The sequence below is a fragment of the Coenobita brevimanus genome, chromosome 3, assembly GCF_032717465.1.
Source record: "Coenobita brevimanus isolate Jiangsu-jjx chromosome 3, ASM3271746v2, whole genome shotgun sequence".
Taxonomy (NCBI): domain Eukaryota; kingdom Metazoa; phylum Arthropoda; class Malacostraca; order Decapoda; family Coenobitidae; genus Coenobita; species Coenobita brevimanus.
Window position 1 is genome coordinate 3158076 of NC_136956.1, and position 16387 is coordinate 3174462.

Consider the following 16387-nt stretch of genomic DNA (forward strand, 5'->3'; position numbering starts at 1 on the left):
TCACTCATACAACAGCTGACAACGTTGAACCGGTCGCACAGACGATTGTGTACTGTCTTATGTAACTCGTTGGCTTAATATGTTTATAAGACTGCTAGTATGTACACTTGCCTTCACTCCTACGACGACCAAACACTTCAGTCAAATTAGGAAGAACTCAGAGAGTGCATACCTTCGCCAATGCCAATAAAAATTACAATTTGCTGCTGTACGCTCACATAATCAGTTAATTCTACGGTCTTCGTCTGCCCTCTTCCACAGCCTACATTCCTACTTTCGGATCTGGATCCATCTCAAAATCTAATAAACTTTGCCCCACTGCCCACCTACTCACCACCAGATTTCATTGAAATCTGATGACTTTTTGAGATATTTTGCACACAAAAAGAGAAACAAAACCCTCCCCTCGAAGAAAGAACAAGGCAATAACAGAACTTTCGTCCAACTTCGTTGGCGAAAGTAAGTAGTGCGAGTGTCATGCTCTGGACCCTCCACGAGGTGGCACAGGTCAGAATACTAGACCACCTGCAGACTGGGTAATCACCTGGGAAAGACTTTACAATGTGTGAGCGTAAGTTGTATATAACACTGTTAATATACTCTGCCTTCATTCGCACGGGGCAGAGTATTAACGCTTTTCAGGCTAAATTACATTTCATGCAACATCGTCGAAGGGAAAAATCGGACGCAACAGAAGGTAACGTCCACGACAGAGGAACAAAGACGTGGCCCTCCACCTACCCCGACCATGTGCGGGGCAAGTGGCAACAATATTGAAACTCTCAGGCTCCTATGACTCACTCTCAGGCTCCTACGACTCAGACTTCTGACTCACCCTCAAATGAATAACAACACTCTCTGGCCTGAGCTGGAATACTAGAGCAGCGGTCACTGTATTTACTGGACCCTCCAAAAAATAAACCTAAGCTACATAGGTACCGTAGTGTTATTTCATACAGATGTATGTCACTGATTAGGAATGATTAGGGGAAGGAGAGAGGGAGGGTGAGGAGCAGTTAATGTCACCCCACCCAGTTCTAAAACCAAACTGAGCAAATGAGATATATAGATAAATGGAAAGAGAGAGAGAGAGAGAGAGAGAGAGAGAGAGAGAGAGAGAGAGAGAGAGAGAGAGACGTGACTTGTTACTGAATGTCAGAAGTCAAAAAGCTGAAAAATTATTCACATTTGTTTGTGTTCACTAACCTGTCCTCTTAGGCGTATTTCAAAGAAAATATATGCAATATATTTCATATATACTTTTATACAAGTGGAGACTCTAAACATGATATTCACATAAGACATCTAGTATTATCGTATGCCAGTGTAGACTGCATTGGTGATGCAACATGGGACTGGCCGTGGTACATTTACGTGCTATGTTACGGGAAGTGACTAAGAGACAACCCCTTTCCTAGGCTGGCCCCTAGGACGGTTCAGCAAAAACTAACTTGTACTGGAAACTAATAATATAGTACCAAGTCGAAGAGTGGGATGAGGGTGATGATGAGCAGCGGATTGACAGTGGAGGACATCTCTGGCGGGATCCGGTAGCTGCCCACCAGGCCATCAAGGCGTTTGGCTTGGAAGATCATGCCAGTGGAGGTCTGGTAGAACAGCGCCCAGAAGAGAGGAAACGTGCAGAACAGCATCAGCACACGCAGGGTGGTCTTGACGTCGCGAAGCAGCTGAGTGTCGAATCTGTGGGGTACAGTTGCAGACATAAATATTGATTCCCTTCATGATCATGCTTAGCATAATCAGACTTACCCTATCCTAACATAGCACAACATAGCATATCCTAACTAGAATTGCATCTGCGCACGCAGGATGGTTTTTATCTCAGCTGAATAAAATCGTCTGGCGTTGGTTGGAACTGAATACCAGAGTTGTTCCGCTTATGACAAGGTTAATGGTACCAGCATCAGCACTCTCAGGTTCAGGTGACTCACTACTCTCGGCAGAATAACAGTCTGACTTTCGCTGGATGACAATACGAGAGTAGACGCGATCGCAAGAGGGGTTAAAATGGAATCATTTCAAGTTTACGCTAGTGGAAGGACTGATAGGAGAGTGCCCAGAAACACGGGAGGGAGGGTCGTCTTAATATTGCTCTGCAGGAGGTGGAAAGGGACGCTTTCATTTGATGGCTCTGATATAAGCAGGCGGATCTGTTGCCTGGTTATACACTCTTCCCTCAGGTGCCTGACGATTCCCCGAATGGAGGTTGGTGGCTGCAAGAGGATGTCACCTTGATCCTGCAGTCCACCGGGTTCAAATTCAGATGTGCACTTAGAACAAAAAGAGGGCACGTAGAACACAAAGGGTACACTTAAAACAAGGAGGGATAGCTTCGAACACAAAGGGGGCACTTAGAGCACAAAAGGGGCGCTAAGAGCACAATGGGCGCAATTACAACACAAAAAGGGCAGCTGCTCGGATAAAGCTAACACCCCCTATCCCCCTTCCAACAAGTGCCTGGAATTGAAGTGGCAGGAATTAATTAGAAAAAATACATCATCGGAGTGAAAATAATAAAGCCTTAAACAAACACACACACACAAAAAAAATGAATTTCTGTCCATACAAGAAGCAGGCGAGTGCGGCCGACAGGGGCAACGGGGGGCTGGCGATAGTAAAACTATGATTAAGCTTCCTTTTCGTTTCTTTCTTTTTCTTTCTTTCTCTTTCTTTTTTTTTCAGTTTCTCAATGCACTAAGGTTGGTATGGGAAGCATTTCAAATCAAGGTTGTTGTTGCTCTACCCCGGTCTATCTGGCCAAGCAAACCCATCAACAGCCTTCCTGTGGCAGACAGCGCCTTGCCAGGGTCAAAACAGGGTCCTTCCATATGGTGAGGTACAAGGAAATGGAGACAAAGCCGCTAGGTCCAGGGGATGATCTGTGTACAGGAAGTATGTACGAGTAGTAATCTCAGGCCAGACTAACTATTTGGTAAATGTGGTTGAGTTCCCAGTATGGGAATGTTGTGCAAGGCCAGCTGCCAGGCCTTGGCCTTACATCACATTGGTAGTACCACCCGGAACCATGGTAACCATCTACCCACCACCTTTTTGGTGAGCTAACAGGTGCTACAACTTGCCCAAGGATAAACGGGAACTATGCAGGGCAGAGGCATCCATCTTCCCTCAGCCGCTCACAAGCTCTGGGCACATACCGCCTCGGATAAGGGTTGAGAGTAAAATATCAGCTATGAGGTGTGCATACCCATTTTAATTCACTGGCAGCGGGTTTTTAACTGAAAGAAGTTAATTTTCAGCTCTTTTTGCCTGCACCCACGCCAGATTATGCTCTCACCTGCACCCGCCTGTAATTTGTATGGGTTCCTGTGATTCACAACCTTCCACTCGCTTCTTGTGTGGCACCTTAGGATCAGCTCCTACCGACTACACGAGAATGACATTTAAGTCAGACATTCAGTTCATGCCATCACAATCTTCCTCTTGAATACACACACTAATCAAATTACTACTACTACCACTACTACTACTACTACTGCTACTACTACTACTACTACTGTTACCATTACTACTAATACTACTACTACTGTTACCATTACTACTACTACTACTATTATTATTATTATTATTATTACCCCCCTAGGGGTAGGGGGGTTTTCAAGAATACTCCCCCAGTATCCCTGCTTGTCGTAAAAGGCGACTAAAAGGGTTGGCGGAGGGTTAGTGCCCCTCCCCGGAAAACAACTAACTAAAAAAACAAACAAGAAGCCTCGGACAAGGACTGACCAAACGATGACGACCCAGGACCGGACAAAGGACTTGGTAATGAGTACATGGAATGTAAGAGGAGCGAATGATGAGGTGAAAGAGAGAGAGATTGTCCAGGTGCTTGAGGGTGCGAAAGTGGATGTATGTGGAATAACTGAAACAAAATGGAGAGGAGAAAGTGTGAGAGAATGGGAGTATGGATGGGGTATATGTGCAGGAGTAGATGAGAATGAGAGGGCAAAGGAAGGAGTGTGTATAGTTGTGAGTAAAAGATGGAAGAAGAGCATAAGACAGTATGGATCAGTTGGGTCAAGGATTGTGTGGGTAAAGTTGAAAGTTGGAATACAAATGTGGGCGATTGTGTGTGTGTATGCGCCAACGCAAGATCGTGCTAGAAGAGTGAGAGAAGAGTTCTGGACAAATGTGGAAGTGTGCATGGAAAAGTTTGGAAGGAATGAGAGAGTGTTTTTGATTGGTGATATGAATGGTAAAGTTGGTAATGTGAAGGTGGATGGAATAGTTGGTGAGTGGGGTGTGCCTGCCGAGATAGATGAGAATGGGAGTGCGTTAGTGGACATTTGTGCTGGGAGGGGGTTGGTGATAGCCAATACCCTCTTCAGGCATAAAATGATCCACAGGTATACATGGCGAGTGATGAGAAGGGTGGGTGGTGAACTGAATGAAAGGAAGGCAATGATTGATTATGTGTGTGTGGATGAAAGGATGCGAAGATGTGTAAAGGATGCAAGGGTGTATAGAGGTTGGGGGAGTGGACTTTCTGACCACTACTTGGTGGTGGCCAGAATTAGGATGCAAGTGAGATGAAGGAATAGAAGAAAGGAAAGACGAGAGGAAGGAGTAGTTGCAAGGAGAGTGGAAAGGTTACAAGAGGATGAGAAAAAGGCAGAGTATAAGAGAGAAGTGGAGGAACGATTGGGCAAATATGAATTGGAGCAGATGGGAGACGTGGAAGGTGTGTGTAAGATATTTACAGAAGAAATATGTGCAGCATGTGATGTGGTGTGTGGAAGGAAGAGAAGACGGAGGGGGGTGCAAGGAACAGCGTGGTGGACTGAAGAGGTGAAACAGGCTGTGGCACAAAAGAAGAAAGCATACAATGCATGGGTGAGAAATAGGGGCGTGGAAGAAGTTGAGAGGTGGAAGAGAGAGTTATATGTGGAAAGGAAGAGAGAGGTGAAAAGATTAGTAAGAGAGAGTAAGAAGAGAGTGGATGAGGAATTTGGAAGGAATTTGAGTGTAAAGTGGAGGGACTGTAAGAAAATGTTCTGGAGAGAAGTGAAAAGAGTAAGACAGGGTGGAAGTGAAGTTAGCAGGGGAGTGAAAGATAAAAATGGTAGATTACTAGTGGAGAAGGGAGAAAAAGTGAGCAGATGGAGAGAACACTTTAAGGAATTGTTGAACGTAGAGGATGGAAGTAATGCGAGTATAAGTGGCTGGGGAATGGCTGGGAGAAGGAGGGAGGTGAGAAGACAGGAAGAAATCAGTAGGATAGAAGTTGTGGAAGCAATGAAGAAAGTTAAATCGGGGAAAGCCCCAGGAATTGATGGAGTGTGTGGTGAAATGCTGAAGCATGGGGGAGAGATAGTAGTAGAATGGATGTGGAAGATGTGCAGATTGGCCTGGGAGGAAGGTAGAGTCCCGGAGGATTGGAAGTCAGGTATAATTATTCCCTTGTACAAAGGAAAAGGGGAAAAAGAAGTGTGTGGTAATCATAGGGGCATTTGTCTTCTTAGTATAATAGGAAAAGTGTATGGTAGGATACTTATAGACAGAGTTAGAGAAAGAACAGAGAAATTAGTTGGAGAAGAACAGGGAGGCTTTAGGAAGGGAAGAGGTTGTGTAGATCAGATATTCATTCTTAGATCTTTAGTGGAAAAGTTTCTAGAGAAGGGAAAGAAGTTGTATGCGGCTTTCATGGATTTGGAGAAAGCATATGACAGGGTGGATAGACAAGGATTGTGGAAAGTGTTAAGAATATATGGAGTAGATGGGAAGTTGTTGAATGCTGTGAAGAGTATGTACGATGGTGCGAAGGCTGCAGTGCGTGTGGATGGTGAACTAAGTGAATTTTTCTCTTTGAAACTTGGTTTGAAACAGGGATGTGTCATGTCTCCATGGTTTTTCAATCTGTACATGGATGGGGTAATAAAAGAGGTACAAGGTAGGGTAGTGGATGTTGGAGTGGCCCTGGTGAGAGGGGATAGTGTTTGGAAACTCCCTGTACTGTTGTTTGCAGATGATACTGTGTTGTTGAGTGAAGACGAAGGGGAGCTGCAAGGCTTGGTGGATGAGTTTGAGAGAGTGTGTAAGAAACGGAACCTAAAGGTGAATGTAGGGAAGAGTAAAGTGATGGTCTTTGAGAGAGGTGAAGTTAGTGAATGTACAGCGAGGTTAGATGGTGAGGAATTGGAAAATGTGAGTACGTTTAAGTATTTGGGTAGTGTGATGAGTAAGGATGGAGGTTTGGAGGGTGAAGTGCTTGAAAGGGTACAGCAGGGAAGAAAGGGTGCTGGTTCCTTGAAAGCAGTGATAAGAAACAGGGAAGTGAGCATGGAAGTGAAAAAGTTACTACATGACAGTATTGTGATACCAACTCTAACGTACGGAAGTGAAGCTTGGACATTGTTGGAAGGACACAAGTCAAGAGTGAGAGCAGTGGAAATGAGTTATTTAAGAGGAGCCTGTGGAGTCACGTGGAGAGACAGGCTGACGAATGAGGATATAAAGGAGCGTTGTGGTGTGGATGTGGATGTGATAGGAAGCGTTATGAGGAACACACTGAGGTGGTTTGGCCATGTGGAGAGGATGGAGGGTGAAAGACTGACGAAGAGAGTGTATGTGAGTGAGGTGGAGGGGGGAAGAGGGAGGGGGAGGCCGAGGATGAGATGGAGGGATGGGGTGGAGAGGTATATGAGAGAGGGGGGTGTGAGTTGGGAGCAGGGCAGTGAAATGGCGGGGGACAGGGCGACTTGGAGGCGATTTGTTTGTGGCCACCCCAAACGGGATTGAGGCGTCCGGCAATAGATAGATAGATAGATAGATAGATAGATAGATTATTATTATTACTACAACTATTACCATTACTACTACTACTACTACTACTGCAGGACTGTCTTCTACATAACTAGGTAAATTAAGGACACGAATAATTAGGGACCTTGACATAACGTTGACTGTTGTGTCAGTGTTTTGATGTCTGTATTCTTGCTGCTTCCAGACGATTTTATTCAGCATGGGATGGAGTTGCTATAATAAGTTGATTAGAGGAGGTCTCATGAACACCTGCTCTCTCTCTCTTTCTCTCTCTGTCATCAATCTAATCATAATTCTGTTTCCATCCATCCATCTATCCATCCACCTCTCTCTCTCTCTCTCTCTCTCTCTCTCTCCCTCACCTGTCATGCGCCCTGTCTATCCAATGTGCTTCTGGTTTCCGGTCGGCGTCCCATGACTTTCGGATGGCATGACAAACACACCTGATGGCCCTAATTAGCATGGTGTCTGGCGGGGCTTCGACGTACCGGGACCGCCCTGTGGATAGATAGATAGATAGATAGATAGATGGATAGGAAGACAGGCAGGCAGATAAATGGATGTAAATGAATAGAGGGATAGATAGATTAATAGGAGAGATAGACAGATAGGTAGATAGGTAGACTGACTGATAGATAGATACACAGGTAGGTAGATAGACAGACAAATAGACAGACAGAGGAAGAGATGGATAGATATATAGATAAACACAGCATAGCCCTGATCAGCATGGTATCTGGCGGGGCTTCGACGGAACGAGACCGCCCTGTGGATAGATAGATAGATAGATAGATAGATTAATGGATGGATGGATGGATAGATAATGAGGTGGGTAGGTAAATAGACATAGATATTTGGATAGGTATACGGGTAGATAGTTAGGTAGGAAGACAGACAGACAGGCAACCGGATGTAAGTGAATGGATGGATAGATAAATTAATGATAGATAGATGGATAGATAGACAGATAGATAGACAGATAAACACACCGCACAGCACAGATCAGCGTGTGTCTGGCAGATCTTCGACAAAACAGGAGCGGCATGTGGATAGATAGAAAGATAGATAGACAGTTACGTGGATAGACAGAAAGGGAGGAAGACAGACAGACAGACAGACAGACAGACCGATAACTTGATATTAATAACTGTATGGATAGAATGATTAATACGATAGATAAATAGATAGACAGGATAGATAGATAGGCAGACAGGCAGACAAACAGGCAGGAAGACAGACAGATAGATAGATAGACTGATAACTAGATATGAAAGAACGGATGGATAAATAGATTAATACGATAGATAGATCGATAGATATACATGGTAGATAGACTGTATGACTCATGGTGTATTTTGGAGCTTCTGTGTGACGGGAGCGACTTGTAGATAGATAGATTAATAGATAGATAAACAGATAGATAGATAGATAGATAAGAATACGGACAGATAGACAGGCAGACAAGCAGAGAGAGAGAGAGAAATTATATAACTCAGTGGATGGTCAGATTGATACGACAGATAGATAGACAGACAGTGATATAGATAGGTAGATAGAAAAATTGATAGACAGATAGATATGCTGATAGATATTCGCATAGCATGGCACACACATCGCATAAATGGAAATAGCATGATATCTATTGCAGCATCAGCATCGCGAGAGTGGCCGGAGGGATGGAGGATGGATGGATAGAATGACAGACGGATAAGGATAATAACGATAAAACAACTGGTGGAGATAGATATGTTTGGTGATAGATAGGAAGATATAGCTGAATGGAGGGATGGATGGATGGAAGGATGGATGAATGAATGTCTAGATGGATGATGGTAGAGACTAAACAAAATACCGCGGTTGCTACTACAAATACTACTACTACTACTACTACCACCACAAACGGCATTACTACTACAGAAATAATAATAATAATAATATAATTATTGTGCTCCAATCAGATTGAGCGGGTGAAGGTTTATATCCAAGGGATGGTTGGGGTTGATTACTCACGTAATGCCACTCAGGGATGAGTGAGGCTGGTCACTCTCATCTTAATTGTTGGGACTAACCCCCTAGCCCCGGGATACTACTCTCCTCATGGGGTAATGTAGGATTGGATGATGGATGGATAGATGGATGAATAATAATAATAATAATAATATTAATAATAATAATAATAATAATAATGATAAAACCTCTCAAAATGTACCCGAAGCAAAGACAAAAGAGAATAACATACGGAAGAAGGTAGCAGATAAAACCGAAGCACTGAACGGAACCAAAATAATAATAATAATAATAACAATAATAATAATAATAATAATAATAATAATAAAAACTACAACAACAACATAAAATTGTCTAAGGACAATTTCGGTAATGAAAAACTTCCTACAGGTACTGCGTACTTGAAGATGAGCTATGAACCTTGAGGTCAAGGTCACTGATCTTGTGCATGTCTTCTTAGGTCATCAAGATCTATAAGTCCACCAAGTTTGGTGGCTTTAGGTTTATTCTTTCATGTAGAATTAGGTGCCTTCTATGTCTTCCAGAGTAGTCCAAAATTATGGACCATAGGCGATGATGGCGATCTCAGAGAATAAAGATCCGATCTGGACTCTATTAAGCACTGCAGTCTGACCTTTTTCCAGGTATATGTTATAAAAGCTTCAGCCTTCTAACCTAAGTGTTTCTTGAGCTTTAGATTCACTTTCTTTTTGCGGATTCTATTTGGGTTCCGTTAGACAGATCAGGATAACATTCGGTCAAATGAAGCGACCAACCAGTATTATAAAATGGCAAACAATCGAGGCTGTAGCCCAAACGGTATGCGAGTGGCAGCGATTTAGATCTTCCCTATAATAATAATAATAATAATAATAATATGAACAAGAAAACCTCCCAGTGGGATGCGGGAAGTTTTAATAATAATAATAATAATAATAATAACAATATTAATAATTTCTCAAAACGTACCCAGAGCAAAGATGGCAGTCGACACAGCCATAAGACCAACGAGAATAACATAAGGCAGAAGGTAGCAGTCGTCACCGAAGCACTGAACCGAGTCTCGAAGCTGCGCCGTCATGAACTGCCCCACGAAGGCTCCCGCGTTGATCATCCAGTAAAAGGCGTAGAAGAACCTGCGAAGGGTAGAACCATCAAGCGCGGAAGTTGTTGAGCAGATGAGGTTCAAGTTTTTATATATTTACCTATTTATTATTTATTGAAACGATATTGAAATGAAAGAGAGGTACAAGATAAATTGCATAGATCCAGCAAAAGGTAGAGCAATAAAGTGCTTATGTTGTTTTGCACATACAGATCAAGTTGTTAAAATGAAATATGTCGTTCAGAGAGAGAGAGAGAGAGAGAGAGAGAGAGAGAGGAGGGGGGGATAAGAGATTCTATAACCCTCCAACGGTGAGTTTTGTAGTTTCATATATATGTGTATGGCGAGTATAAGTCAGTTAAATATGGATATATGGCCACAGGGTCTTCTGTACAAATGGTGTACTCAGATGAATAAGATTCTGCAACCCTCCATTGGTAATATACATAAGGGTTTGTTAGGCAAAAGTCTATTAAAGACATATAACCACAGTCATTCAAGGTCTCCTGGACATGTGTTCATTCTCCCCCATTTACTGTTCATTAGGCCAGCCTATCGGCTTTTGGGTGTACTTAGAGGGACGTGCTAGATTCAACAGCCCTCTATTGATAAGTTTTGAAGTTATAAAAATGGATATGTCGAGCATATTATGTATCCATTCCTAACCCAACACAGTTGTCACGAAGCATATTACTGCTTACAGTGGTGGATTTGTGATTTTTAAGTTGAAAATTGTTTCCATACTATGAACCCTGTACTGATGCCTTGAAGAGTACAAATCATACCTCCTTTCATGCTTTGATTTTTCCATCAGATGCTGTCATCAATGTCTCTATAACGTAAAAGCACTGTTCAAATGCAAATATATTATATAGTAATTTTTCATGAGCTCATGCAGTCAGTAGCCCATTGCAGTTTTACTTGCAGGAACCTGCTTTATTTTCCTCTGCTAGCCATTTGACCAAGTGTACACCCCTTGCTAATCATCTAATACTTTTGTTCACAGCCAATATTGGAAAGTATTTTCAGGTTAGGTCCTGTTATGCTGGGAAGGAATGTACAGCCAACTTAATTCTGAGGAAGTCTTGAAGTCGTCAAGTTTCCCGGACTATAGGTATGGAAGTGGTACTAGTGCAGCATAGTAATTACTGTACGGTGAACACTGGTGGTCTGATGCCAGTGTGGCTCAAGAGAGTGCTTAATGGTGGTCCTAGTGTGAAGATGGCGCTGCTGAGGTGAAGGAAGTGCTAAACTAGGAAGGTATGGGTGATCCAAGTATGATAAAGTACTGGCGGTAATTTTGTGGTGCTGGTGGTGGAATATACAGTGAAAATATTACTAGTTTTTCTGTCATTCCACATGCAGGATCATATCTGTTACTGATTTCGATGTAGCCACAGCAGAATTTTTTACTTGGTTTAATATTTTGGGCTGTTAGTTACATGAATAATACTCGATGAAATTCTTTGTTTTGAGTGAACAATATGGCCGCGAAGTCCCGTCTTCTGGGTTCGTGCAGGGAGGGAAAACACCGTGGCCTTTCCATGGCACGTATTCTCGTTAGTTAAGGAAGAGCCCTAACAACTTTTCATAAGCGATTTATTTTCCTTATTACACCTTACTGTTCTTTTCTCTGTTACATAAACCCTTCATTGTTATATTCTGCATTATTAACACACAAAAGGATATCAACCAACCATATCCAAAATAAATCGCTTAGGAAGAGGTGCTAGGGAGCCTTACTGGATGATAATACGGGCCCATATCTCTAACCTCCTTGGTCTGATCGTTTGGTGAGTTACAGTGAACCTAATAAAAGACCGAGTGTAATTAGGCATATATATTGATATCAATGCAAAGACGAATGTTATGTGGAAAAGTATGAAAAATTAAAAATGACCACACACACACACACACACACACACACAGAAATAGTTGTTGCTTAACTCCGGTCCGCCTGGCCTCACAGACCTGTCGACAGCAGGCAAGAAATTCCCCCTATGGCGTCGTCCCATTGGATCCTTGTACAGTTGACGCTGTGTGTGCGTCTTAGTGAGGCATGTACTGTGCAGTTTTCCATTGTGTGTGTTATGTTGTGTAGGTGTCATGAGGGTAGATCCTGGAGGAAGGAGGAGGATATACCCTCTTCCAGCGGGTCAGGGTGGAATGTCCTATGTAATCATCGTCTCCACAATTCAGGCCGTTCAGAAGAAATGCAAAGTTAAGCCTAAAGTTACCCTCAAACGAGTCTTTACACTGAGCATGCAGTTTTGCAAAACCAGGAAATTCTGAACCTGCAGCAAATATTATACCATCAGAAAATGTAAGTTAGTATGATGCAGCAAACTCATCTCTTAAAACGAGCACCGTTATGATGCTGTAATGGTCCCAGTTGTGGCCACAAGTATTGAATTATCCTGTCCTTGTGCTACCTAATTTGACATTATGACTATCTTTAAAAGTTCATATGCAAGCAATTGTATCAGTTCACCTCCCACGGCGGTCTTCTCTTTACATTACAATTAAGTCTCAAAAATCTCCCCCAGGAAATGGGAGTAGATCTACGTCGATGATAAGTCTACTGTACAAGCAAAAATCGTGACATCTATGGTTTCACTCAACCCAAATCTAAACCGATAACAGAGGAGAGCTGTGTTATCCAAGGCTATACCAAAGTGAATTCCATCAGTTGTATTTAAGGATATATCTGTTGGATGCATGTCGGAATGGGGGCTTATAATACAGTGCTCCGAGCGAGGGGTTTGTCACCCTGACACCTGCAGTGATTGTTGCCAACAATATGACCGAGGAACTCCACCTCACTGTGAGCAATCTTGCATTTGCTAGGCTTCACAGTCATGTTGAAACACTGGAGTCTACTGAAGACAATTTCCAAGAGTCTGAGGTGCTCCTCCAACGTGGCGGAATGAACGAGGACATCGTCAATGAACATCTCTACTCCTACAATACCATGGAGCACTTGTCTCATGGCACGATTGAATACTGCTGGGGAATTGGTAAGTCCAAATGGGAGGACTTTATACTGGTACAATCCCCCAGGAGTAGCAAAGGCAGTGAACTGACGACTCTCAGGATGAAGGGGAATCTGGAAGAAACCCTTTGCTAGGTCGAGCTTCGTGAAATATCGTGACCCTGCCAGCTTGGAGAAGATGGCAATATGGTCACCCATTGGCTCAGCATCCACTTTGGTGATTGCATTGAGCCTTCTATAGTCGCCACAAATCCTGACTCCACCATCTTTCTTGCGGACTACTACCATCGGACTACAGTAAGGAGATGAGGACTTTTCGATAATGCCTGCAGTCTCCATGTCAGCAATTGCCTTATCTACTGCACCCTGTAGTCGCATGGGAATCGGATATGGCTTAACCTTTATAGGAGCATTGCTGGTCAACTCAATTTTATGACACGCAACCTTTGCAAGTCTAGGTTGGTCTGAGAAGACATCAGCATACTGACAGAGCAGTGACCATAAGGCATTTTGGTCTCCTACTGCTAAGTCAGGGTTAAGCAAAACATCTCCGACAGTCTCTTCCTGAAGGGACTGAGCGGTTAAGGGCTCGTCATCATGGTCATCAGCTGGGATCACCGCGGCTGCCCCGGTTTCTTCCAGTGGCTGGTCACTATCATCAGCTACTCGTAGGCCAGTCTCCTCGGGGTCTGACTCATGATAAGCCTTCAACATGTTAATGTGGAACCTTTTACGAAGATTCCCCATCTGTATTATGTAGTTGAGGTCTGAAATGCGCTCTGCTACATCGAATGGACCCTTCCACTGCGCCAACAACTTGTTCTGGGCAGTGGGGAGTAATACCAAGCATTTATCGCCTGGACTAAACTTCCGAAGCTTTGCCTTCTTATCGTAATAAGCCTTTTGAACTTCACGCGCCTTGATCAGTTCTTCCTTAGCTAACTCGCACGTCGACTGGAGGCGGTCAGCCAAATCAAGGACGTAGGTGTAGGTGGTCTTGACTTCAGGGTCGGGTTCTTCATCGTCCCATAACTCACGAAGGACTTGAAGTGGGCCCCGGACCGACCTCCCATACACCAGTTCAAAGGGTGAGAATTTCAATGAATGCTGTGGGGCTTCTCGATAAGCAAATAGAAGAGGAGCAATGAACCGCAGCCATTCCTTTGGCTGTTCGGCGGTCATGCGTCTCAACATCTTCTTGAGAGTTCCATTGAACCTCTCACACAACCCGTTACACATGGGATGATACGGCATAGTTCGTAAGCCTCAGATGGACAGCAACCTGAACGCTTCGTTCATCATTGCTGAAGTGAACTGCGAACCCCGGTCGCTTAAGACCTCCTTAGGGATACCTACACGACAGAACACTTCAATTAATGCCTCAGCAACAGTGACGACCTCTATATTCTTAAGGGCCACGGCTTCAGGCCACCGTGTGCTGAAATCAACAATAGTGAGGATATACTTTGATCCATCACTAGCCCTAGGAGAGATTGGCCCAACTATGTCAACTGCTACTCTCTCGAATGGTTCAGAGGTTATAGGCATTGGCTTCAATGGAGCAGGACGGACACGTCCCCGGTCAGTGGTACGCTGACACACATCACAGGAACGTACGAGCCTCGTTATTTCCCGTCCCATTCCTGGCCAGAAAAAGTCAGCATGGATGCAGTCAGAGGTCTTCTTTTGACCCATGTGACCTCCCATCGCTGAACAATGACCTAATTCAAACACTGCTCTGCGATACTTTGCAGGAACGACAAACTGCAGTCGAACCTCACCCTGGGGTGTCTGTGACTCACGGTACAGCCGTCCTCGCTTACGAAGGAACCTGGCTTGTCCTCCCCGTGAATACTTGATCACTTTACCCTCCAGCTTTTTGCACACTGAGGCAGGTGTCGAGTCAGTCTGTTGCTCTTGGACAACATCTTGACTACAAATCAGATCTTGCGGCGTTGCGACGGTCAACGGAGTGATGCGATTTGGAGCCTTGGCCATGGCTCGTGTTATCGCAGCAGCTGAAGTCTGAGTAGCAACGTCTACGGTGCAACTATTTTTGACTCCATGAATGTTTCCTACTATTACGTCAAATAGAGGTTCTGGCATGACAACTGCAAGTGTCGTACCAGTATAAAATGGAGATGCCACCTGGAGACGTGCCTCAGGGAACAATCTCACTGATCCATCAATAAGTCTAACTTGGTTCTGTCGACCTGTATACTCATCAGGCTGAACTAAACTCTGCTTAACAGAGCAACCTGAGGTACCATTGTCCCTCAGAACATTTACAGAAACACCTCCCACAGACCCTGGCTGAACAAGAAAGGCAGTGTTGCTGGTGGAAGGGTCTGAGGAGGTAGCAGCCAGTCATTCATGAGACTGCGGAACAACCGATGCAGCAAACGTGGCGCCCTGGGAACTAGGTGTCTGAGGAGAGTTCATGGTCGGAGGGGGACTTGTGAACTGTTGGGAAGTACCTGTACTGGTAGAGATGGCACCACCGGGTACTTGTTGTGGAATGAAGGCTGCATTTGCTTCCTGCCTCCGATACACTAATTGACCTGACTGAGGGTTACGTGGTTTGTCCTTGTATTGCTGCTGCTGCTGCTTGGGGAACTGCTGCTGGTTGGGGTGCTTGTTGTACCGCTTCCAAGCAGGCTGCTGTGTATTTTGCCCCTGGTCCTTCTGCGGTTTGCTTGGACCTTGGCCATTACTCTGAGAACGGCCTTGGTGCTGGGATTCAGTCTGAGACGGCTTCCCAGACTTGGCAGTATCTTTTCTGCTCCAGGTGTTTTGCTTATGAGTTTGATACCCGTATGCAGTAACGAATGCGTCAGCCTTTTCTGCCATTTGGCTGGCATCTTTCACCTGGCAGATCTTAAGCTGTGCTATGAGCTCAGCAGGCCACGACCTCTCTAGCTGTGTACGCAGGATCAGGTCAATTATCCCCTCACGCGTGGAAGGAGTTTCATCTTTCTCCATCCACTCATTTAAGTAAGCTGTGAGACGATCAAGGAACTGAACAGCTGTCTCCTTGTCTTGGAGACGAGCTCGCATGAACTGAACTTTGGCGTCGTCTACTGTTAGACCATAAGCCTTAATGAGTGCAGCTTTCATCATCTCATATGTGAGATTGTCTCCACGAATTCTGTGGAGAATATCGAGGGCAGGGCCCTCAAATAGGCTAAGAAACTGAAGCTGCTTAGCTGCCTCATCCAGTTGATACATGTCTGCCATGTCCTCAAAACGAGCTATGTACAGCTCGATTCGCTCGCTTTCCTTGTATGAAGGAAGCTTGATGCGTGGGGTCGCCAGGACATGTGCAGGGGGAACGCTCGTGGAGCTTGGACCAACTGCACCAGACGTGTCTGAAGCCAAGGAATCTCGCTTGAGCTTCAGCACTTGAAGTTCATGTTTTTCGCGCGCTTCTCGCTCGGCACGTTCGTGTTCTCGTTCTCTGTCTCGTTGTTCACGCTCGTATT

At 44.3% G+C, this 16387-nt stretch overlaps 1 protein-coding gene across 1 annotated transcript in view; it reads right to left on the bottom strand.

Moving 5' to 3' along the window:
* Nucleotides 1-16387, bottom strand: part of LOC145394146 (peptide transporter family 1-like) — a 29739-nt gene that overhangs the window by 8151 nt on the left and 5201 nt on the right. Inside the window, exons 3-5 of the mRNA XM_080268127.1 lie at nt 9778-9944; nt 7164-7299; nt 1479-1701 (exon numbers count right to left, since the gene is read on the bottom strand). Coding sequence (XP_080124253.1) covers nt 1479-1701; nt 7164-7299; nt 9778-9944 — 526 coding nt within the window. The remainder of the gene's footprint in view (nt 1-1478; nt 1702-7163; nt 7300-9777; nt 9945-16387) is intronic.